Below are 23,038 nucleotides of genomic sequence, written 5' to 3' on the forward strand. Positions count from 1 at the left end.
TAGATTCCACATGTCACAATTAAAGACCCCTCATGCTGCAACTAAAACCCAGTGCAGCCAAAATAAACAAATATTAAAAAAAAAAAAAATGATACCGACTTTAAAGACTTGTGATAACTGAGCTTGGAATGTATGTAAAGCACCCAGCACATGGTAAATGCTCAATCACTCACTGGTAGGACTCTTTTTCCCCTTTCTCTATACCCTCCCCTGAAATTTCAACTGAGATTAATGGTCGAATACCTTAGATGCAGAGCTTTGCCTTCAGGTGTAAAATACCTGAAATTAACCAGATAAATTAGGCTAGGATAGGCTAATGAATGTGCTGTAGTTAGTTGCTCAGTCGTTCCAACTCTTTGTGACCCCATGGACTGTAGCCCGCCAGGCTCCTCTGTCCATAGGATTCTCCAGGCAAGAACACTGGAGTGGGTTGCCATGTCCTCTTCCAGGGTATCTTCCCAACCCAGGAATCAAACCCTATCTCCCGCATTGCGGATTCTTTACCGACTGAGCCATGAGGGAAGCCCAATGAATGTGCTGCTGCTGCGTCGCTTCAGTCGTGTCCGACTCTGTGTGACCCCATAGACGGAAGCCCACCAGGCTCCGCTGTCCCTGGGATTCTCCAGGCAAGAACACTGGAGTGGGTTGCCATTTCCTTCTCCAATGCATGAAAGTGAAAAGTGAAAGTGAAGTCACTCAGTCATGTCCGACGCTTCGCGACCCCATGGACTGCAGCCTACCAGGCTCTTCTGTCCATGGGATTTTCCAGGCAAGAGTACTGGAGTGGGGTGCCATTGCCCTCTCCCATGAATGTACTACCAACATCTAAACCCAGTGCAAAGCATTATGCTTCAGAGGCCTGATGATAATGGTAGAATCATAGCACCTGATCAGTGCAGGTGAGTTTTCAGTAGGAAGGGGATTCCTATGCCTCTGAGTGCATTTGACTGAGAGCGGGGGCACTGCTGCTCACACTCACGTGGCTGATCTAAATACCAGCATCCAAAATGCCTAAAGATGGCTTAAGGGGCTATTTGGGGGAAACACCAAAGGATACAGGAGGAGGCTCTGCCTCGTGCACACTTCTGACCCAGAGGTTGTCTGCTTCTGCCTCATGTCAGGGCAGGTGATAGGTGGCTCCTTATGGTTTTCCCTTCTGCTTTGGGAGGCTGGCTTCAGAGGGAATTTCTTGGAGCTATCAGCAGAGTCACTTAGCTCATCGGAGGCCACTTCCTTCTTAGCCTGGGACTTTGGTTTGGGGCCTTGGTCCTGGTTTCCCTTTGGGGAGCGCCATCCAATACAAGTGTCACTCTGCTGGGCTCCTGAGAGGGTCATGTGGGAGGTGAGCTGTGGGTCTGCTGAGGCAGGCTCTCCAACCTTGGCCTTAGAGGCCACACCCTCACAAGACACAGTACTTTGGCTCGGAGAACCTTGCCTATGCGAATAAGCATTGACAGTCCTTTCTGGGCTGGACAGAAAGCTACTTCTGACCCTGAGCTCCTCTCTGGGGAAAGACTCTGAAGGACAAGAGGGGCCTTCCCTCTGGACTTCATCAGGCTGAGGGCTCATGCCCTCACTTGCATCTGACATGAAACTGGACCACGGGCTAGTTTTGTCTGTCACAGTGGTGATCTCATTGAGGGTCCTGGGCTCAATGATGTCTTCCTCACAGTCCTCATCACTGAAGGCCAGGCCTGCCTCGGTGTCCTCAGTGCTCTGCATTCTTGTGATGGGTACCATGTGCTCCAGGGCCTCATGAAGCTTTCCTTTTCCACTTGAAGTCTCTTCAAGAGCAGAGGGAGGTGGGGAGTTCCTGCCCTCATCTGGAGCTCCTGCCAATGGCAGGTCTGGACTTGTGCTCCGTTCTTGCATGGTCCCTCTGTCCTGAGCATCTGGAAGGGTGGTGACTTCTCTGTTTCTAGTCCTGGCTTGGTGAGAACTCAAAGATCCTTGAGAATTCCTGGTGAGAGTCTGCAGATCTGAACAGTAACAGATATCATTCTTACTACAAGGTATGGCCACAGACCACTCAACTCTCCCACACCAGCTTCTAGTTTCAGATGGAGTCTTGCAATCAGACTTCAAACAAACCTCAAAGATAACAGTTAATTCACTCCCTAAGAATCAGTGAAACTATATTCAAGGCAATACAATTTCTAGCACTTTATTCTAATATCAGAGGACCAAAATCTAATTTATAGCTGTGGTTACATCTGTGGAAACGCTTTCAGACACTATCTGCTCATGCTCAGGAATTCTTGGGAGCTGGGAGTCCTGGTGGGCATGTTCAAGCTTCCATTTACTTCAGTAATTACCTATATCAAAAACCAAAATGAGAATCCACTTATTTACCTATTTGACGACAATTATTAGAACTATTTTACTTGGAAAATAAAAGCAAGGAAATACCTATCACCCAAATGGTAAGGCAAGGGAGATACACGGAGAGAGAATGGAGGCAGTGTGAAAGGAGCACAGGCTTTGGAGCCAGTCTTGGGTTCAAATCTCTACGGTCACTTGCCAACTTTGCAGTTACGAGCAAACTATCATGAGTCTGTTTATCTTTACAACTTGATAAAACACCACCCTTTTCACAGGGTTATGGTGAAAAATACATGAGATGAATGAACATAAATGAGCCCACACACAGGCAATCAGTAGCTCCTTTCAACATTCATTCTCTCCCTGTGAAAATCAGTTCTCCTTCTGTCATTCCTTGCTTACAACTCCCCATTTTCTTCCAGAATAAAGATTAAATCCCCAAGCTTGCCTTTAAGGCCCTTCGGCTTTAAGCCTTTGATTCTCCTTGCTCTCTTCACCTCTAACCTGTAAAGGGATTCCCCTAATCCACTCTCACCTCCACCTCAAACAAACCTCCCTCTGTTGTGCTCTTATGCTTTCTTTCTGGGGGGCAGCTTCTTTGGTTGACTATAGAATGTATGCTTATGAAAGCACAGACAATGCCTGTCTTGTCCACCACTGTATACTGTTGGAACTAGAAACACAATAATGTCTGGCATAGTTGGTGATCAATAAAGAGCTGACTGATTATTTCCAAGCAAGTGTAAGCCAAATACAGAGTATACTTCTGTGGTCCTGGTTACCAACAGGTTATATATCTGGGAGAAGATTAGGTTTGTGCCTAATAGCAATCATGGTGGCTTTTTTTCTCCTTTTAAAGGGAAAAAAACTGACCTTACTCACCCCTTTGTAGAATCTACACATTTTGCTTGAACAAAAGTGTTACCAAGTGAGGGCTAAAGATGCTGATATAGTTGATTTCTCAGTATTCCCCCGGGTGTGCTTCGTACAGTTTTCTAGACCTTAACTCTAAATTCTGATTCAGTGGAGCACAGCAGGGCCCAGGAATTCGTATTTCAAAATAAGTGTCCCAGGTGATTCTTCTGCTTAGGCAAGTTGGAAATACTTGTTCTACAGTGGTCTCTGTCTGGGCTGCACAACAGAATTACCCAGAGAGTTTTGAAAAATCCTGATGCCTGGACCCCACCCTCAGAGATTCTGATACACCTGACCTGTAGTGCAGCCTGGGATCTGGATTTTTTAAAGTTCTCTCAGTAATTTTAATGTAGTAAAGCAAGAATTACCATTTTAAGGGGTTTTTGAAAGGGTGGACTGTGGACCACCAACATCTAGAAACATCTGGGGTGCTTGCTAAAAATGCAGTCTTCTGGCCTTTGAGAATGAAAATTTTTAATATTTGTAGTTGAGTTTTTCAGAAAATATAGTGGCATGTGTTCAGAAACTGCCACTGCAGAAACCACCTAACCCACTCCCCTCTACCCTTCTGCTGGTTGGGGAAACTGAAGCTCAAGAAGGGAAAGTATATACTCAGAGTCAAATAGTATGTCTGTGCCAGAAACCCACCAAGGACTCAACTTGGGTCTCATGCCTCTTAGTCCAATGTTCTTTCCATTGCACACATTCTCTCTTTCCAAAAGGAAGATGGCAAGTAAGTAAGATGGCGACGGTTGTTGGTCTCTATCTGTCATAAGGGCTTGTCTGCACACATTTAAATGCTTTTTGAATAAGCACCCAGTGACAGTAACTCAACAAGAGCCATACCCGTGATTAAGGAGCTGACTTGCAACACCAGGTTATTGGATTTCTCCAGGATGCACTGGCTCTCGGGGTCTAGGCTGCTGGCTGCTGGCCGAAGACGGTCCGTCTGACTCTCCTGGCACTGCAAGATGGCAGTGTGGGTCTGAGGGCTGAGGGGAAGTAAAGGCTTGGTGAGCTTCTGGCTGAAGTACCGCTGCATCTGATCAAGCTCACTCAGATTCCTCCTGCAAAAGAAGAGAGGGAGAAGACAAAAGGGTCATTTACTAGGATTACGAGGATCTTTTATGTTCCCTTGACATTCTATTGCTTGAGCTAGGAACTTACTCTCACTTGATCTATTAACAGCAGGGCCCCTCTCTCTCTAATCCACCAATTCATCCTTCACCGACTACAATCCCACTGCCGAGGACATTTTCCTCCTTCTGTCTGGCTAATGTAATTCCTCTCCTCATGTCTAGCAAATATTCTACCTCCTTATAGGGAACCATTCTTATCATCGTTCCAGTCCTCACTTTCCCTAACTCTGGGCTAGCACTGATCTGTACTACCTTAAAACCATTTCTGGCATACTTCAGTCCATGGGGTTGCAAAGAGTTGGACATGCCTTAGTGACTGAACAACAACAACAACCATTCTTGATCCTGCAAGCAAGTGACCTCTTATAGCAAGCCTTCCCTGACCCTCTAAGTGGGATTAAGGGCCACTCCTCTGTGCTCTACAGTTCTTTCTGTACTCTTCAACCACATGATTTTTTTCACATCAATTTCCCCTAATGTGATGTGAACTCTGTGCTGACTCCTTTGTATCTACTGTACCTAGGACAGTGCTTAGCACAAAAAATGAATGCTGAATGGATAAACAGACATGAATAAATGACTTAAAAATCTTTAATTCAAAAGACTTTAATGGGGCCACATTCATTCTTATTATTCCAATGAGAAATCACACCAACCACGATCACCTTCACTTGCATAGGATTTTATGTTTTATGCTTTCAAATACATTATCTTGTTTAATACTCATCCAACCAGATGAGGTCAGCAATTACTGTTTTACAAATAAGGAATGTGAGGTTCAGAGAATTTAAATGATTTGTCCAGATATGCAGTAGCACAATTACTCAGAAATTGGAACTCCAAGACTTATGCTTTTTCCATTATAGTAAGTGGGCTCTGTTCCAACTGGGTTCATTTCTGCCTCATACCTCTGCATGCCAGAACGTGAGTTCAAGCTGCTCTCTTCTCTGTCCCTGTCCTATTCACTTTTTAAGGTGTAGGTCATATTTCTCCCTTTCAGAGTCCACTGCCCCAAATGAGTGGGCCACCTCTCCCTTCAACTCCTTCACTCTTGGCATCTAAACTTCTGCCTTAAATTTTCCCTTAGTGTTTTCATTATGTGTTAGTTTAGCTTCCCTAACTAGGCCGTGAGCATCTGGTAACAGAAGACAGTATATCAAACTTTTCTATTTCTCTAGGTTTCTCAATGTGCCTGGCACAACTGGCAAAACACAGACATTAAACACCTGTGAAGTAAACCGAAAGTCTTTCTATCCTTTTGTTAAGAACAGTCTGCGTATCTTACAGTCGAATCTAAATTAAATGAGAGGACAAAGCTGATCCTTACTCTATCAATAGAAGCCACAACTCGATCAAATCACAGTAGATGTACTTAGGTGTTTACATCTGGGTTTATGCTACCTGCAGTAGGAGCATGCAGACACATGTAAACTTGGTGAAGCTTTAGAAAATATGCCAACGCAACTGCCCTTGTTTGAGGTTCTGGGTATGGAACCTATTGATACCAAGCTGCACTCTTCACATCTGTGAAAAAAGTGGTAATACTCACCCTGCAGGCTTCACAGGATTGCTGTGACTCAAATGAAACACTTGTATTAAGGCTTTGTGAATCCAAAGAAGTAATGCAAAATTGACATTATCTTGTTTCATCTCTATTTTGTAGAGAATCTGTCTACAGCAGTGGTTCTCAAAACCTGGCTCTAGGACTAGCGGTATCAGCGTCACCTGAGTGATGCAAATTCTTGGGCTCCATCCTAGACTTACTGAATCAAAAACTTATGGTTGGGTTCCAGCAATCATTGTTTTAACAAGCCCTTCATGTGATTCTGATACACACTAAATTTTGAGAACCACTCCTCTAGGGCAGTGGTCTGTAGCCTGATGGTTTTAGCCCCAAGGGGACATTTGGCAATGTATGGAGACAGTTTTGGTTGTCACAAATGGGGGAGGAGTGCTACTAGTATTTGGTGGATAGAGACCAGGGATGCTGCTAAGTATCCTACAAAGCGCAGGACAGGCCCCCACAGACAAAATACATGGCCCAGATGTCAACAGTGCTGAGGCTGAGAGAAACTGCTCTAGGGCAAAGTAGAGTTCCTTTTTCTCTTTCTTCAGTGGGTTCCACAGTGTGTCATGTGAACGATCTAATAAAATGCAGCCAAACTGTTGATAGTTTTACTTGGCCGGCAGTCTCCAGCATCTTACTAAACTGAGAAACTGAACATATTACTTCCTTTTAAGTTTGAGCAGTTCCCCAGTCTATAGCGCAACTGCTCAGTCCATTCTAACCCATGTCCCACCAGAAAAGATTTTGCTTATCTTTCATTTTGAGCTTGTTTTATGAAATCAAATAGGTTATTAATTTTAAAAAAATCATTTTTTATATTTGTTTTGTCAAATTTTACACATTCTTTTCCTCCCAGCCCCATACCTTTCCATTTGAGAATCAAGTCCAAACTCAGCCTGACGCTCAATACCCTTCAAGATTTGCCTCCCCCAGAACTTGCCCTGCTCCTTACATCTTATGTTCAGCTTCACTCTAACTTCACTGCTTTCCCAAACTGGGCTTATTCTTTCATGCTCCTTAAAACATTTTTTTCCTGAACAGAATGCCCTTCACATTTGTTGACTTGTTCCTTTAAAGACCAGTTCAAATGTGACTTTTTTTATATCTTTCCATGACCAACCTAGAATGTTATGCATTCTTCCATGTACTCTTGGCCAGGAAATCTGGAACTCTTATCATACATACATGGTTATAAGTATAATGGCAACATGGCTGTCCCCTCTGCTGGGAATGGCAGAGCCATGATTGGAAATCAAGTCTATCTGACTCTGAAGCCAAATCCTTTTCACTGTACCACCCTTCTTACTAGGTAATCCAGGGGCTGGTCCAGATGATCTATAAAGATCCTTTCAATTCTCACAGTGCTTTTCTGGCTCAGATGCTGACTGAGCTAAGAAAGAGACAGGGAAGCATTAACAGGGCAGATGCTGGTCTGGAAGAATCCAGTGGTTGTGAGGATAAAGGCAGTGGGCAGGACGAGGCTTTGTAAACTGTAGAGTAGATGTGAGGGTGGTTATTTGGTGACTCATCTTAAATTTCTGTATTTATAGGTGGGCCAGTATTATAGCCCCCTGAAGGAATGAAAGGCCCCAAGCTGAGACAGATTCATCTGTGAAGAATCCTGTGAGGTTCCAGGTCCACTTTGACACTAACATACACGAAAGCCCCTGCAAAACATCCCAGAGCAGTGGTAGCTGATGGAAAGCAGAACTGCAGGCTGCCTTTGCCCATTCACCTTGTGCTCCACTACGGTTCTCTGTGTCTTTTCTCAGTGGAGAGCCTCACCTGAGAGAAGTCAGAATGGAGGTACGGGAGGACAAGGGTGATGTGGCCAGTCTGTCGTCACTTGGCAAGACTGCCTCTGCCTGCTGCAGGGATTCATGGAATCGGCGGATGTTCTGCACATGCTCTTCATGGCGAGATGCCTGGCTTCTTGTGGTACCACTTCTGTTGAGAATAAGTGGGTGCAAAACATATTCCCAATCGATGAGAAAACAATAAATTTGTGACAACAAACAACTCACCCTCCTGACATGGCACTGCAGATCCATCCCCACCACCACAGTTCTGGCTTCACTGGCTCAACTGTTTGGATTACAATTACCTCCTGAGTAATTCTGCCTACATTTTTATTCATTCTCCTTTTATATATTCTCTACCTTATAGCCTCAGTGATTTTTTAAAAATACAGATCTGAAATAACAGTAGCCACAATATTTATAGAGGACTAGCTTGCCCATTTCCATAAGGAATCAGCAGGGACTGTATGATATAGGAAGTATGTTGAATCTATAGCTCAATTTGGGAAATACGGCCATTTTTACAATATTAAGTCTTCCATTCCATGAACATGGATATCTTTCCATTTATTTAGAACTTTAATTTCTTTCAACAATGGTTTATAGTTTTCAGAGAATATGTTCTGTACTTTTCTGGTTAAATTTATTCTTAAGTATTTTATTTTTTTGATGCTATTGTAAATCTACTCATTTTTTCAATTTCATTTTGGATCATTCATGGCTGATGTATAGAAACACAACTGATTTTATATATTACGTTTTTAAAGTTTCTCAATTTGGGGGGGTGGTGGAAGGATAAATTAGAAGGTTGGGATTAGCACACTAATATATATAAAACTAATATATATATATCTAGCATACTAATATATATACTCACTACTATATATAAAATAGATAACTGGGAATTCCCTGGTGGTCCAGCAGTTAGGACTCTGCACTTCCAATGCAGGGGGGACGGGTTTAATCCCTCGCTGAGAAACTAAGATCCCATGTGCTACATGGTGAGGCCAAAAAAATAAAAACATTAAAAAAGAGAGAGATAGGGCCTTCCTGGTGATCCAGTGGTTAAGAATCCACCTTGCAATGTAAGACACCAGTTCAATCCCTAGTAGGCAGAAAGATCCTACATGCTGAGGAGCAACTAAGCCCATGCACCACAACTACTAAAGCCAGTGCACTTAGAGCCTGTGCTCCACAACAAGAGAAGCCACCACAATGAGAAGCCCACACACTGCAACAAAGAGTAGGCCCCACTTATGGCAACTACAGAAAGCCCATGCGCAGCAATGAAGACTTACCACAGTCAATAAATAAATAAATAAAAAGTGAGGACCTACTGTAGAGCACAGGGGACTGTACTCAACATTTTGTGATAACGTATAGAGAAAAGAATCTGCAAAGGAATAACTGAATCACTGTGCTGTACACCTGAAACTGACATGATATTGTAAATCCACTATATTTCAATAAAATTGTATATTGTAAATCAATTATATTTCAATAAAAATTAAAAGAATTGTAAGACATTAAAGTTTCTCAGTTTAAATTTATAATATGGTAAAAATTGATAGTTAAAACCTACAGAAACAAACCTCTCTGAGGTCACCAGTAATTTTTAGGAGTATAAAAGGATTTTGAAGTGGAAATGTCTGAGAACCATTGTTTTATTAAGGTATAACCGATATACAATAAACTTCACATATTTAAAGTGTACAGTATGATGTGCTTTGACACAAATGTACCTCTAAGGAAACCATTACCATATCAAGATAATGAACATATCCATCACTTCTAAAAGTTTCCTCCTGTCTTTCATAATTCCTCCCTCCTTCCTGCTCCATTCATCCTGCTTTGTCTCTAGGCAACCACTGGTTTGCTTTCTCCCATTCAAGCTGTTTCCAAGATCGGAAACCAGATCGGACACGTTCAGGGTGGTATGGCCGAAGACTGATTTGCCTTCTGTCACTACAGATTAGTACACATTTTCTAGAATTTTATACAAATCGAATCACATGCAATGTACTCTTTGTCTACCTTTTCTCTCTCAGCATAATTATTTGGAGATTCCTTTGACTGTCTCATTGACTAGCTGTGGGCAATGTAACATCTACAGAACAGGTAACAGAAATTTCCTAAACTAGGGCTTCACAGATGCATAGGCTCCTTTTATGTAGAGGCTCTCTTCACATGGTAGAAAAGCTACATAGCACTGAGACAGGCCTTTGCGTGGCCAAGCAGTATAAGAGCATCTTTCCTGGAATAAATGGTCTCCTCAGTAACTGCTACTGTAGGAGTGGCGGCTACATGATCCCTTGCCTTCTCCCTGAAATGAAGAGAGAGACATGGAAAAGACTGATGGAGGCAGAGGGATGCCAAATGGTACTAGGGCCTGAGGAGAGTGGGGTGGAAAGAAGCTATCTTAAATCTTACATTCTATCCTTTGACAGGATGGAATGTACTCTAGCCCTAATATCGATAAGCATATCCAGTTAGTTTGGTGAAATGAGAACGCCAGGTGCTTTTTACACAATAACCTGGCACATAGATTTGGGAGGGGAAAAGTCATGATATGTTTCTCACATAGCTGATGATTGATTTTAGGCATGAAGATTAAAGACCTCTGAGGAGAAAAGAGTCCCTTGCACTGAAGCTACACTTTTGATATCAGTAAAATTTCTAGTATCTAATTTTATAAAAATGTTGTTTTCATATGATCTTGGGGTTCCCTGGGCTTATGAAAGAAGGTCACTAGTCTTTCCCTGTTTCTCATTTCTTCCTCTAATAAAGGAAAGAGAAATGACAACCTAGTTTGCACACTTCCATTCCAGACCCCATCTCTTCCTGTCATCAAGAAATCACTCACCTCCCAGGAGAGGAGAAATCAGCCTCCTTTGATGAGGGGTGAGCAGGCAGTTCTGGAGTCTGTCCTGTAGCGCAGCCAGGGAACGCAGCATACACAGCAGAGGCAGGGAAGGAGAAGGTACTGTATACTGGGATCTGCGGAAGCAATGAGAAAAATGGCACGCTTGATGTCACAAATCCTTTTGGAATAAAGCAGTATAAATAAATTTGTAAAATTTATTGTTTATTTATAACTTACTATTTTCTGTTGAACACTGTACCAAGCAATTTATATGCATTTTCTCATTTAAATATCACACTCTTATGAGGGAGGTACTATTATCATCCCCATTTTACAAACCACAATGTCAGACTGCTTTTTAAAAGTTGCTTTATTTTTATTTATGCTCTTGTTTCCTCCATCCAGTTTGTGAACCCCTGGCTGGATATCTTACATTTTCTTTACATGTGAGGATAATCTGGCTGTGATAGTTCTTATCTCATGATTACTCGAGTTGATGTGAAGAAAAGGCCCTCCTACAAAGGGGATTATTTAAACTATCATTTTCTAATGCATGCATTTATTCACTCAGTAACTCATCTGATATTTACTGAACCCCACTCTGCCAAACCCTGGCTCAGGCATGCGTGACACAGTCTTCCCTTGACAGAGCTCCCCTATCTGGGACAGTCTGGAAAATTCTCTTTTCCTTTACGGTTAAACTCCCTGAAACAGCTATCTATACTTACTATCATCAATTTCCCTCTTCACATTTTTCTCTTTTAATTTTTTTTAAGAGACCAAAGATATTAATGTAACTTTTTATTTTTAAAGTTTATCTAATGTGGTTTCAGATTCCACCCTGTATCTAACCTTATTTTATTTAAAAAATTGAGATTTAACTCATGTATTATAAAATTCACCCTTTGAAAGTAAGTGTTCAATTCCGTGGTTTTTCAATAGCACCATCATCACCATGTAATTTCAGAACATTTTCACCCCAAAAGGTCATGAAGTCATTATAAGACAGAAATGTATTTTCTGTACACTGGAAAGTACCAAACACATGTAAATTATGTTCTTATAGGTTTTGCTCAGTAGAACCCTATTGGTTAAGGATGTGAATAAAGATACATACCAGTGATCCTAGGTTCTTCACCTCACGTCTTGCTTGTCTTTCTTCTTTGAAATGAATCAAATTCTCCAAAGGGGAGATAGCAACTTTTATCTGCCCTTGGCACTCTCCACTGAAGTCTGTGATGTTGTACCAGCCACAGACAAACTGGAAGCCAGAGAGAAGCGGGGAGAGGTCCACAGAGGCGAAGCCAATCACCCTCTCCTCATCTGTGGGGGAGAAAGAAGAGCTGGGCAGTGTGGCCAGGCATGTCTTGCCACTGGGCTTTGAGGTGGCACAGAGAAAAAGGTGATTTAGGGGGTGGGAGGGTTCAGTGATTCCACAATCAACAGAGAATACAGATAACGAGGATAAGAGACTGGCAACCATAGCCTGTTTTCGAACTACTGTATATTTTTTTGTAAGGTAGGGAAAAGCTGGCAGGGTTGAGCTCTGTCCTCTTGATATAGGCAACTGGAAAATATCCCTTAAACATAAGAGACACTTGTTCTTCTCCCTAGGGCACCAGGTCTCACTGATTTTCCTTAGGGAAGTGGGTCTTGAAAAAAATTCACTTGAAAGACCATCACACTTGGAATTATGAATGATTTGTATTTTTTTATTTATAGTTGTCTGTATTTTTCAAATTTTCTATAACATACACTGTATTATATTTAATTAAGAACACACACACATACACACGTACACACACAGAAGACAAATAACCCCCTAAAAAACCAGTACAGGGTACAAAAGGAGTTTGGGCTCAGGCTGCTCTTAATGACAGAGAAGACCCCTTCTTGGTTGGACGAGCTACCATGCAATGACCTTTATTCTCATACTTACTGCTTCTCACTTCTGACATGAAAGTAGCTGAGGACAAACAGACCCCTGTCCCTTTATATGCTCCTGTTTTGTATAGGCTCCACTTCCTACATTGAATCAAGGACTGATTCTGCCAAACATGGACACAATTCTCAGTTTTCAATTTGCTGAATAAATCAAGGAATGCAAATTTTCAAGAAGGGTGGTGATGAGTTTCCCAATTCCTTACGACACTGGGCTCATCACACACTGTCTAACATTCGTTTACACAGTTTGCTCTTCTCTAGACTGGGACCGAGCCTACCTGAAAGCTGAGACTAAGTATTTTGTGCCCTAAACTTTCCATACCTGGCATAACATCTTCCTACACTACAGGAACTTGATAGACATCCACTGAGAGCATGAGTGAACCGGCCACCGTAGGGTGAGACTAAGAAGCAGTGTACTACAACAGCAAATCTAAATGTGGCTTTGACTTGAAAACACATTATTCTAATTTCCTGGGCCTCAAGTTTCATATATAGGAGAAGTACTGAACCAGATTTAAGATTCTCTTTAACTTGGATTAGGTTGTAGGATTGGATTAGATTGTAGGGACACTTGAAGTTGTGTTCCCCTGAGTAGGGGTCATGTAATTCTTACCTACTGGGGGTGAAGAATGATGGAGAGAGCCATTGATTTGTTCTCCAAAGGTATTCTTGCTTTTCAAAGAAAGCTAATCTTGCTCTCTTTGGTTATCAAAGATGTAACCTGTTCTTGTTATATAATAACTTTAGGCAACCCCACTTGAAGGTTCTGCCTAACATGAAAGCACTTCATCCTAAACATAGTGGAGGAGAAATCTGGCTAAATTGATCATCAAGAAAAAAGATCAGGAGTTCCCTGGTTGCTTAAGGATTAGGATTTTGGGCTTTCAGAGCTGTGGCCCAGGTTCAATCCCTGGTCAGTGAACTGACCCCCCCCCACAAGCTGCAAGTTAAATTTATTTATTATTAAAAAAAATTTTTTTTGGTTGTGCTGCATGCAGTTATCTTAGGTCAAATCCACACTCTCTGCAGTATAAGTGCAAAGTCTTAAACACTGGATTGCCAGGGAAGTCCCTTGCAAGTTAAATTTAATATCAGATTTAGCAGTCAACCCCCCGTTCATTCTTCCTTTGCAGTTTTATGTTCCAGTGATCCTGAACTTCCTTTGTACTCTTTCTTTACTCTAGGTTTTCGTATTTGCTATTCCTTCTGACCATACAATTGTCAAGTCCCTTCATTTCTTATCGGAGGTATGCCCCTCAAAGCCTTCTCTAACATCCTAAGTCTGGGTTAGATGTCTGCTACCAGAGCACCCTACATGTCGTTTTACTTCTGTATCTCCATCACTCAGCACAGTACCTGGCATAGAGTAGGAACTCAAGTATTGAACACAGCTTGGTCTGGTCTGAGTACCTTTTACAAAAGGTTCCTTCAATCTATGTGGAAAGGATGGAGTTAAGTAAGTCTACATACACTGAGAGACAGAGCTGGATGAGCTCTGTCCCTCTTTACACTGGGGTCTACATGACTGTCTAGGGGTCCTGAAATGTAGGGAATGCATTTTCTTCATCTCCGTACCTAACAGCCCTAGCACTGTACTTGACACATAGTAGGCATAGTAATAAAAACAGCTCCATTTATTAAGTGCCAATTTGTCCCAAATACTTTATATAATTATCTTTAACCCTTACAAAAACTGTTGTTGTTGTTGTTCAGTTGCTAAATCGTGTCCAACTCTTTGCAACCCTGTGGACCGTAGCCTGCCAAGCTCCTCTGTCCATGGGGTTTTCAGGCAATAATACTGGAGTTGGTTGCTATTTCCTTCTCCATCAAAAACCCTGCATTGCGGGTTCTATTAATCCTAATTTTATAAATAAGGAAACAAAGACTCAAAGAGGTAAAGCAATTTATCTCAGGTCACACAGTCTGTAAATAGCAGAGCCAAAATTTGAATACAGATCTGCATAAGACTGAAGTTTATTCTTTTTTCCTGCTGAAGTAAGTATTGAATTGAAGCAAAGTCTGGTCTGCTTGACAATCTCTGGAATACTTTAGAGAGAAGACAGGAATAGAAAACAAGAGAGGAGTGTTGTGCTGAGCTGAATATAGCAGGAATTCCTTGTACTGATTCAGAGAAAACTGAATTATGGTCAGCTTCTGACCCACTAATGAGGCTGGGCAGGGTTGGGAATCCTTAGCAGCAGCATGGGACCAATCATCAAAACCAGATCTGAGGCATCACTCCCAAAGAGAAGCACAGGAAGGGAGCCTGGGAAGTTGATCTCCTTTACCCCCTAATTACTCTCAGATCTTGATTAGGTTTTAGGGTTACCCACTGGCAAGAAAACACTGTGATGCTATAGATAACTCAAAACCACTGAAGGTTTGGAAACCAAGACCCAGCAAGAATCTTAAAAGAGCTAGGTTTGTAAGGAGGGATTTAGTGAGACAAAATTTTCTAAGAGCTCTGAGATAGTTGAATGTCCTAATCACCTTATTTTTCTGAGTCATTCCAATCTTACTAGACTGGTGAAGTACAAATGGTAAAGGCTAAACAGCCAGTCAGAACTGGGTTTGAGGGGAATGCCCTATTTATCCAGTGGTTAGGACTTGGCACTTTCACTGCCGGGACCTGGGTTTAATCCCTGATCAGGGAACTAAGATACTGCAAACCTTGTGTGTGGCCAAAAAAAGAAAAAAAGAAAGAAGTCAGTCTGAATCCTAGCCCCATCAATTAATAGGTATATAACCTTAGTCAACCCACTAAACTTTCTTGGGCCTCAGTTTTTATATATTTAAAATCTAACTAGTTATATTTGTACCTTACAAGATTAGAGATATTTCTAAAGGTATAAAAGTATACTGCCATTCACTAATAAAAACAAAGCAAGCAGTCAAACAAAATGATATGGTTTCTAAGGATTTAAATTCTACCAGAGAACGACATGCCATTCTATGGGATCACCTCTAACACACATATGTGTTCCCAGCACCATCAGTGCCATGGTTTTACTTGGTTTAAAAAAAGAAAAAGATTGGCAAATTAACATGATGTGGACTTATTGTTATAACCAAAGAAACAGTTCATACCTCCTTTATGCCAAACTTTGAAGACCAGAGTTTGTTGGGGGTCCAAAAGAAGCTCTTTCGAAAGCCTAGCAAGAAAAACAAGCACCATAAATTAACTGTGTAGGAAGCTTCTCTAGTATGAAACCCAGACTTGAAGGGTATCTTAAAGTTTGCAAATTACTTTCTGTAACACTTTCCCTTCAAGCTCATGATCATCTTCTAGGATATATTTTTATCTTCTAAAAGCAGGGGATGGAAGTTCAGAGAGGTGATGTAACTAGTAACTTGTCAAGAACTGAAAACATGCAACCCTGATGTGGTATTCTTTCCCCTAACACCCATGGAACAGGTAAGGATTCTTCTCCTGCCTTGTGGTGGTAGGTGGAGGCAGTGAGAAGAGAGGAAAAGAATATTTATTGAGCACCTACGCTGGGTTTAGCCCTCCAATCACCTACCTTTGGAAGCAGATTTGATATTTTAGATAAAGTACTGGCCACTATGGCCAGAATTTCTGTAATTTCCAGTAGCTCACCACAGACAGTATTGAGTTGCCACTGCAGTTAGAGCTCCTGACTCAGGTCAGCCTTTCAAATTTCAAAACACTGAACATGTGAGCAACTGCTGAGACTCAACTAGGTACATAAACACTGTGAGAAAATAGCAGATCAGATACCATGTACGTGGCTAGTGTTGGTGGACAAGAATTAAACTTTACAAAAGGTGATGCAGTGTAAAGATAATAACAATAATTAGTAACAGAACTCACACTTTTAATAACGATGAAACAGGTAACAGCAGAAAAGGGAGGAGAGCCCTGTGCAGCAGGCCTCTGTGCCAGCCCCCAACCTCTGAGCTGCAGGCCACATGGTTGACAGGACTCCTCCACCTCCTCTGTTTTTGAGCTTTCAAATCAGGTCTGACATTTATTATGTACCTACCATGTACCATGAGGTAATATTCCTAAATGTCATATAATTTGGACCTCACAATAACTCTGTAAAAATTACCTCAACTTTACACATGATGAATCTGAGGCTCAGAAATGTTATGTAACTTGTTCACACAGTTAGTGAATGACAGAGACAGGGTTGGAGGCCAAGTCTCTCTAGTTTCAAAGCCCAGGTTCTTCCTACTGCACCAGAAATCTTTCCCAAAGATGCATAATCCACAGCCTTTCCTGAGATCTCCACCTTCTTCATCTAGATAACTTGTATACATTCTTTCACACTTAGCTGAGGTATCTACAGGGACTGTCTTAATCCATTTTCTTTAATTCCCACTGCCCAAGAACACAGCAGAGCAAGTAAGAGGACTCCATTGAATAATTTTTGAGTTGTACTGAGTAGAGTTAAAAAATACCACAACAAAACCTTTAAACCACCACTAGCTGTGAATTCATAAGCACTATGAATTATGAATTCATAATTCACAAACTCTGCGTTCTGTTTATCATTAATGCATATATGTAATTATTTCCTTTTTCTTTCTGAGAAATACAGACTAGGATTAAATAATTGTTTGATAAGGAAAGCATTCTCCAAGTCTGCTCAGTATTGTAGTGTCTGTTATATTCCTCACTTTGAGTCTATCTCTTGGAATAGAAAGCAGATTCTGGAAGGCTGATGGTACATCACAAAATACAAACCTTGATTGCTGTTGAAAATTCCAGATGGGGGAATCTGTGTTTTCAACCACTTGGGTGTAGACAGGAGATGGCTCATCAGCTGTTACAAAGGATACACAACAACTGGGTATTGATACTTTCCGCTGTGTCAAGGGGCTCCCTGAAATAGGAAACAGTGAATGACTAAACTTCAGGCTACCAAAAAAGAATGTGCTGGAAGCCTCTCATTACACAGGTACAAGAAGAACCATTCCTATCTTTTACCTTTGGGTCTTTGAGCTATTCCCTGTGTCTGAAATGTTTCTGCTATTGCAACTGTTCTTTCAAGGTTCAGTTCATAAATACCACCCAGCAAGAAACAACTTCTCCCATCTTTTTGTACTCTGTGGGATGATGGAAAACACTGGATTAAGAGGAAAAAGGTAGAACTGCAAAGAGCCTGGACTTAAAAGTCAGATGATCAATGATAGCTCTGCCACACACATTCTGTGTGACTTTGGCAATGTGTGACCTTGGGCAAGGCCTATCTAGGCCACCCCTTCTTCAAACGACTTGTATGATACTTACATCTCCTCGGATGTTTTGAGGATTAAAATTAAATAACAGGGCTTCCCTGGTGGCTCAGTGGTGAAGAATCTGCCTGCCAATGAAGGAGACACAGGTTCGATCCCTGGTTTGAAAAGATCCCTTATGCTGTGGAGCAACTAAGCCCATGCGCCACAACTACTGAGCCCACCAGCTGCAACTACTGAAGTCTGTGTGCTCTGCAACAAGAGAAGCCACTGCAATGAGAAGCCTGCGCACGGCAGCTAGAGGAGGCCCTGCTCACTGTAACTACAGAAAAGTCCATGAAGCAATGAAGCTTAGCCAAAAATAAATAGAAATAAAATTATTAAAAAAGTCACACAGTATATAAACTTAAAAAATAATAATAGTAGATAACATGTATCACTTGCTGTGTGCCAGCGTTTTTCTAAGAACTATACCAACTCGATGGACATGAGTTTGGGTAAACTCCGGGAGTTGGTGATGGACAGGGAGGCCTGGCGTGCTGCGATTCATGGGGTTGCAAAGAGTTGGACACGACTGAGCGACTGAACTGAACTGTTACCATGTATTAACTCATTTAATCCTTACAACAAACCTATGAGGAAGATATTATTATTCTCATTATATAGATGAAAAAAACTGAGGTACAGACAGACTGGCTACAAACTGGTAAAACCAGTTTACAAGCATATTCTTGAAAGAGCAGGAAAAAATGATTCTAATAAAATGGCAATAATCAAAGAACAGCTAATAGAAATCAATAAAATAGCACTCATCATTACTGGGAGAAGGCAATGGCAACCCACTCCAGTACTCTTGCCTGTAAAATCCCATGGACGGAGGAGCCTGGTGGGCTGCCATCTAAGGGGTTGCACAGAGTCGGACATGACTGAAGCGACTTAGCAGCAGCAGCAGCATCATTACTAATGTGAAATGTACAGAATAATGCTAATATTACCTTTATCTACTGAGATATGGGCTTCCCTGATAGCTCAGTTGGTAAAGAATCTGCCTACAATGCAGGAGACCCCGGTTTGATTCCTGGATCAGGAAGATCTACTGGAGAAGGGATAGGCTACCCACTCCAGTATTCTTGGACTTTCCTTGTGCTCAGCTGGTCAAGAATCTGCCTGCAGTGCTGGAGACCTGGGTTCGATCCCTGGGTTGGGAATATCCCCTGGAGAAGGGAAAGGCTACCTACTCCAGTATTCTGGCCTAGAGAATTTCATGGACTGTATAGTCCATGGGGTTGCAAAGAGTCGGACATGACTGAGAGACTTTCACTCATTACTGAGCTATCTTCTTAAAAGTTTATTTTTGTGAAACTTAACAGTATTACATAGACTGACTTGCTCAGAATCCACCCTCACTTACTTTTACTGTATTGTATTCCTTTACTGTAGAGATTGAAAGGGTCACGACTCTGCTGTGCTAGAGTATGGATGGATACATACTGGCCTCTATGTATTAGGTGCCATTACAAAAGAATTGGAAGGCAGATGGGACACAGAGGTCATTTTCCTTTTCCATTTGCTACTAGCAAGGATGACACTGAGTTTCCTGCTCAGGGGTTGTGTCCCTGGGTCCCCAGAGGCCCAATGGTAATAGAGATGAGTTCCCGATCCCTGGACTGCACTGTTGGCACTGTTATTTCTAACTTAAAAGATCTACTGGTTCTTTCCTAAAAGCTTAGCCTACAGCCAACTCCCTGAGCCGTTCCAGTAACTTGGAAGTATCTTAACATTCTACATTAAACTTCTCTCCGTTTAAAACAGCTGAAGTGAGTTGTTTCTGGCAACTAGACTCTCCCCAACGTAGCTTCCATTTCTCTCTTTCTCAATCTCACTCCTCTCTCTGTGTCCCATTTTTTTTTAGTAGGTCTCAAGTTTCTCAACTGATTTCTTCCAATAAAATGTCACAAATCCTCACAGTAAGGGAGATTCTACAATAATCTGTGTCTATGTTTCCCTCAGTAAACTAAGAGTCTCTTAAATGCACAGAGTAGGCCCACAGCTCTTACTAATGGTTTGCAGACTCCCTGCTGCCCTTGGTCTGAGAGGGTCATCAGGGTTGAAGAAGAGAGACCTACTAAACTTGAGATCTACTAAGAAATATGGGAGACACAGAGAGAGAAGAAGAGAAAGAAGCTGCCTTGTGTGTGTGCTGGGTGCACCTGCAGAGGATAGCAGCCTCTGCTCAGGACAGTACTGAGAGAGGTCAGCAGAGAGGACCACCTGGAGTGCTGAGAGACAGGACTTCTCAGTTCTGGTGTACTCTGTACTGATTTAGTGTGATGTATTGGGTGCTTCACTCTGACCCTCTGGGCAACAAGTTTCTTCATCAGAAACATATACTCTCAAATTACTTTGATAATTACCTACGATAAATTCTATGATTCTAGATACCTACCAATACTGCCCAGATCTCTCTCTCATACCTCAACCCTCTCTTTTTAGGTTCACTATTTTTGAGGCTGCTATTTGCTAGAGGCTGTGAAACAGAAGTACTATTTCTACTTTGGAAAATAACTGTTCCTTATTCAGTCTTGAACAGAAACACTCCTTTCAGCCAAACAGGCAGGTGATAAAGAAATCAGCTTGGGAGAGCAAGTCTATCAGGTTTCCCTGGCTATCCCCTTGCAGTTGGAAATCTGGCTGGGCCTGTTTACCTTCCTGAAAAAGGTCAAGTTCTGAAATACTTCTGGAGGCAGCCGAGATGAAAACCGTTATACCTCCTATTGAATTGGGACACACACCGAGAGCAGTTAAGAGGACTTGAAATGAGCCACCTCTACCGTTTAAGAGTTTTCACTGAATTTCCTGTGTTTCACCTAAGTGTGGAAAAGTAGTAGTTTTATGCATCAAAAATGGTATAATTTCTCCAATCAGATTAAAATAATAACTCCTTATTTTTTTAATTTTAATTTTTAAAATCTTTTGGCTGTACCACACAGCATGTGGGATCTAGTTCCCCAACTAGGGATCGAACCAGTGCCTCCTGCATTGGCATCTCAGAATCTTAACCACCAGGGAAGTCCCATAACTCTTTATTTTAGTGTTGATAAGTTTTCTTATCAACACTAAATTTGTGCTGATAACATCCCTGATAATCACAGAAGATGGTGTTTCTATCTCTAGTTTACAAACAAGGCAACCAAGGAACAGAGAGGTAAAGTGGCTTGCTTGTCGCACATCTGGGAAACTGGAAGGTTTCCTAACTCCTAGGGAATTCCATTGTAATGGATATTCCATTGCAATAGTTCTAATTAATTCTACCTGGTTAAAAGAAAAGCTCTCCCTCTGGCCTGGAGTCAATAGATGGAAACTTTCCCTCAAGCAGTGCCCAGATTTGTACATTAATAAATACCTAGCTCAGCTTTGTTAAGCTATCATTAACTGACACCTGCTCTATGGCTTACATGCACAGATGAGTCAGATCTGATTCTTGATCTGGAGGTAAACACAAACAGATAATTATAATACAATAAGATAAAGACTATACCAAAAGCACAGGGGGCTGTGGGAACACAGAAGGACCCCTAACCCTGTCTGGGTAGTTGAAAGAGAGCCTCTAAAGGCTGATGATACTGAAGATGGTTTTGGCTTTCACTGGGTATAATTTAGATGATCTCAAATCACTTTACCTCTCTGTTCCTTGATGGTTTCATCTGTAAGATAGCGCTAGAGATACTGGTCATGTCTAGTATAAGTACACAAATCTTATGAGTACTGAAGCTGATTCTTGAAGGTTCCTCAGAGTTTTTTCTAACAAAAGTATCCAAGAAACTCTTGTATTTTAGAACCAGGACCACAGTGGGGACTACACTGTCTCAGGTGTAAGGCATAATTCAGGGCTGTTTATGAAGCCTCTGCATGCAGCTTTGCACTAAAGAATCATTTATTTCCTTCATCAATGAAGACGCTTCTAAGGCATGAGAGGGACAGACACACTGAGAACACTGCTGAAGGCAGGACAGTCAATATGGATATTAAGGAAGCATCTACCCAGGATTTTCATAAGAACTTGGCAATTTATAGCTGACTCACAGTGTGGGATATGCTACCCTCGGCTCCCTATGCTTAGAGATGATCTTATAAGACTATTATATTTTACAGTCGAGGAAAAGAGAAATGGGTTGCCCAAAGTCAGTATACAAGTTAATGGCTTAGCTAGGGCCAGAAGCTAGTCTTCTGAATCCCATTCCAGAAGTCTTCCTATTATATCATCATTTGGAAGCACATTTCAGAGAGATGATGTGCAGGTCTGTACACTCAGGGCCCAGCACAGGGTCTGAGTGAACCATCAATATTTGCGGGGAAGGACTACATGGGCCTATCACTGTGACAGTAGGACTTGGGAGACAAAAGACCTCTGAAAGTGTCCACTCTGATGCTTAATCTGCCCTGGCTAAACAGAAAGAAACAAAATAACAAGTGATTTACAGATTTGTAGCTCATGCCAGAAATACAAGAGACAGTGAGTATCGTATTCACAAACAAAAGGACATTATGCCTGCTTAGTTGCATCATGAAGACACGGGTACTGAGATACAGAAATAAACACACAGTCCCTGTCCCCAACGAACAGGCAGCCTAAGGACAGACACATTAAGAAACATTTTCAGTACAGAATAATAAGTGATATGAAGGAGGAAACTTGCGTAGGGATGGTGGTGGAATAAGGAAGTTTTGGGAACAGATAGAGGTGGTCAGGAGGTTGCAAAGTGTTAGTATCATCTAGTTTACTCTTGAAGCATGAGGAGAAAGTTCACTGAATAAGAGAGAAGGCATTACAGGTAGAGGAAAGACCATGATCAAGGGTCACATGATAGAGGATGGGGCACTGGCAAAAAGCAAACTGCCTGATGTAAGAAACAGTGAGAGATGATGTTGGAAAGATTGATTAGGTCGCATGGCAGTACTCTGTGTGCTAGGCCACTGTGACTGCAGTGACATGAAGTCAACAAAGTATTTTAAGTGGAGAGATGAGGTCACAGTTGTTGACCAGACATAATATAATCTCAGTAGTAGAATGAAGACGATACTGAAAGAGAATACTGTTCACAGCAATCGTTGAGAGGGCAATTCCATTAATTCAAGTTCCTGAAGCCTGAACATGCAAGGAAGCAGTGAGAATAGAGAAAAGGTGATATAAAACTTTCTGAGTAAGAGGACATGATCCTATACCCTGTACTGGATACAGCAGGAACTTAATACCTATTTGTTGAACGAATCTACTAATCCCTGC

General features: G+C 41.7%; 2 protein-coding genes across 10 annotated transcripts in view; one reads left to right on the forward strand and one right to left on the reverse strand.

Annotated features, from left to right (window-relative positions):
• Positions 1-23,038, forward strand: part of DNAJB13 (DnaJ heat shock protein family (Hsp40) member B13) — a 171,083-nt gene that overhangs the window by 76,540 nt on the left and 71,505 nt on the right. The window lies entirely within an intron of this gene.
• C2CD3 (C2 domain containing 3 centriole elongation regulator) overlaps positions 1-23,038 on the reverse strand; it is a 120,779-nt gene that overhangs the window by 19,417 nt on the left and 78,324 nt on the right. For 5 of the 9 annotated variants that reach the window (XR_014068403.1, XM_081539557.1, XM_081539562.1 and 2 more), the window contains exons 25-31: positions 17,264-17,402; positions 15,640-15,704; positions 11,723-11,928; positions 10,606-10,739; positions 7,729-7,890; positions 4,084-4,304; positions 1,058-1,979 (exon numbers count right to left, since the gene is read on the reverse strand). Coding sequence is in view for 5 of the 9 variants with exons in the window: in XM_081539557.1 (XP_081395683.1) it covers positions 1,058-1,979; positions 4,084-4,304; positions 7,729-7,890; positions 10,606-10,739; positions 11,723-11,928; positions 15,640-15,704; positions 17,264-17,402 (1,849 nt within the window). In the remaining 4 variants the exon portion in view is untranslated. Of the gene's footprint in view, positions 1-1,057; positions 2,316-4,083; positions 4,305-7,728; positions 7,891-10,605; positions 10,740-11,722; positions 11,929-15,639; positions 15,705-17,263; positions 17,403-23,038 lie in introns of all 9 variants that reach the window. The other 4 variants (XR_014068404.1, XR_014068405.1, XR_014068406.1 and 1 more) reach the window with 3 other exon arrangements.

This window comes from Giraffa tippelskirchi, chromosome 11 (genome assembly GCF_054371585.1).
Source record: "Giraffa tippelskirchi isolate mGirTip1 chromosome 11, T2T-mGirTip1v1.2.pri, whole genome shotgun sequence".
Lineage (NCBI taxonomy): Eukaryota > Metazoa > Chordata > Mammalia > Artiodactyla > Giraffidae > Giraffa > Giraffa tippelskirchi.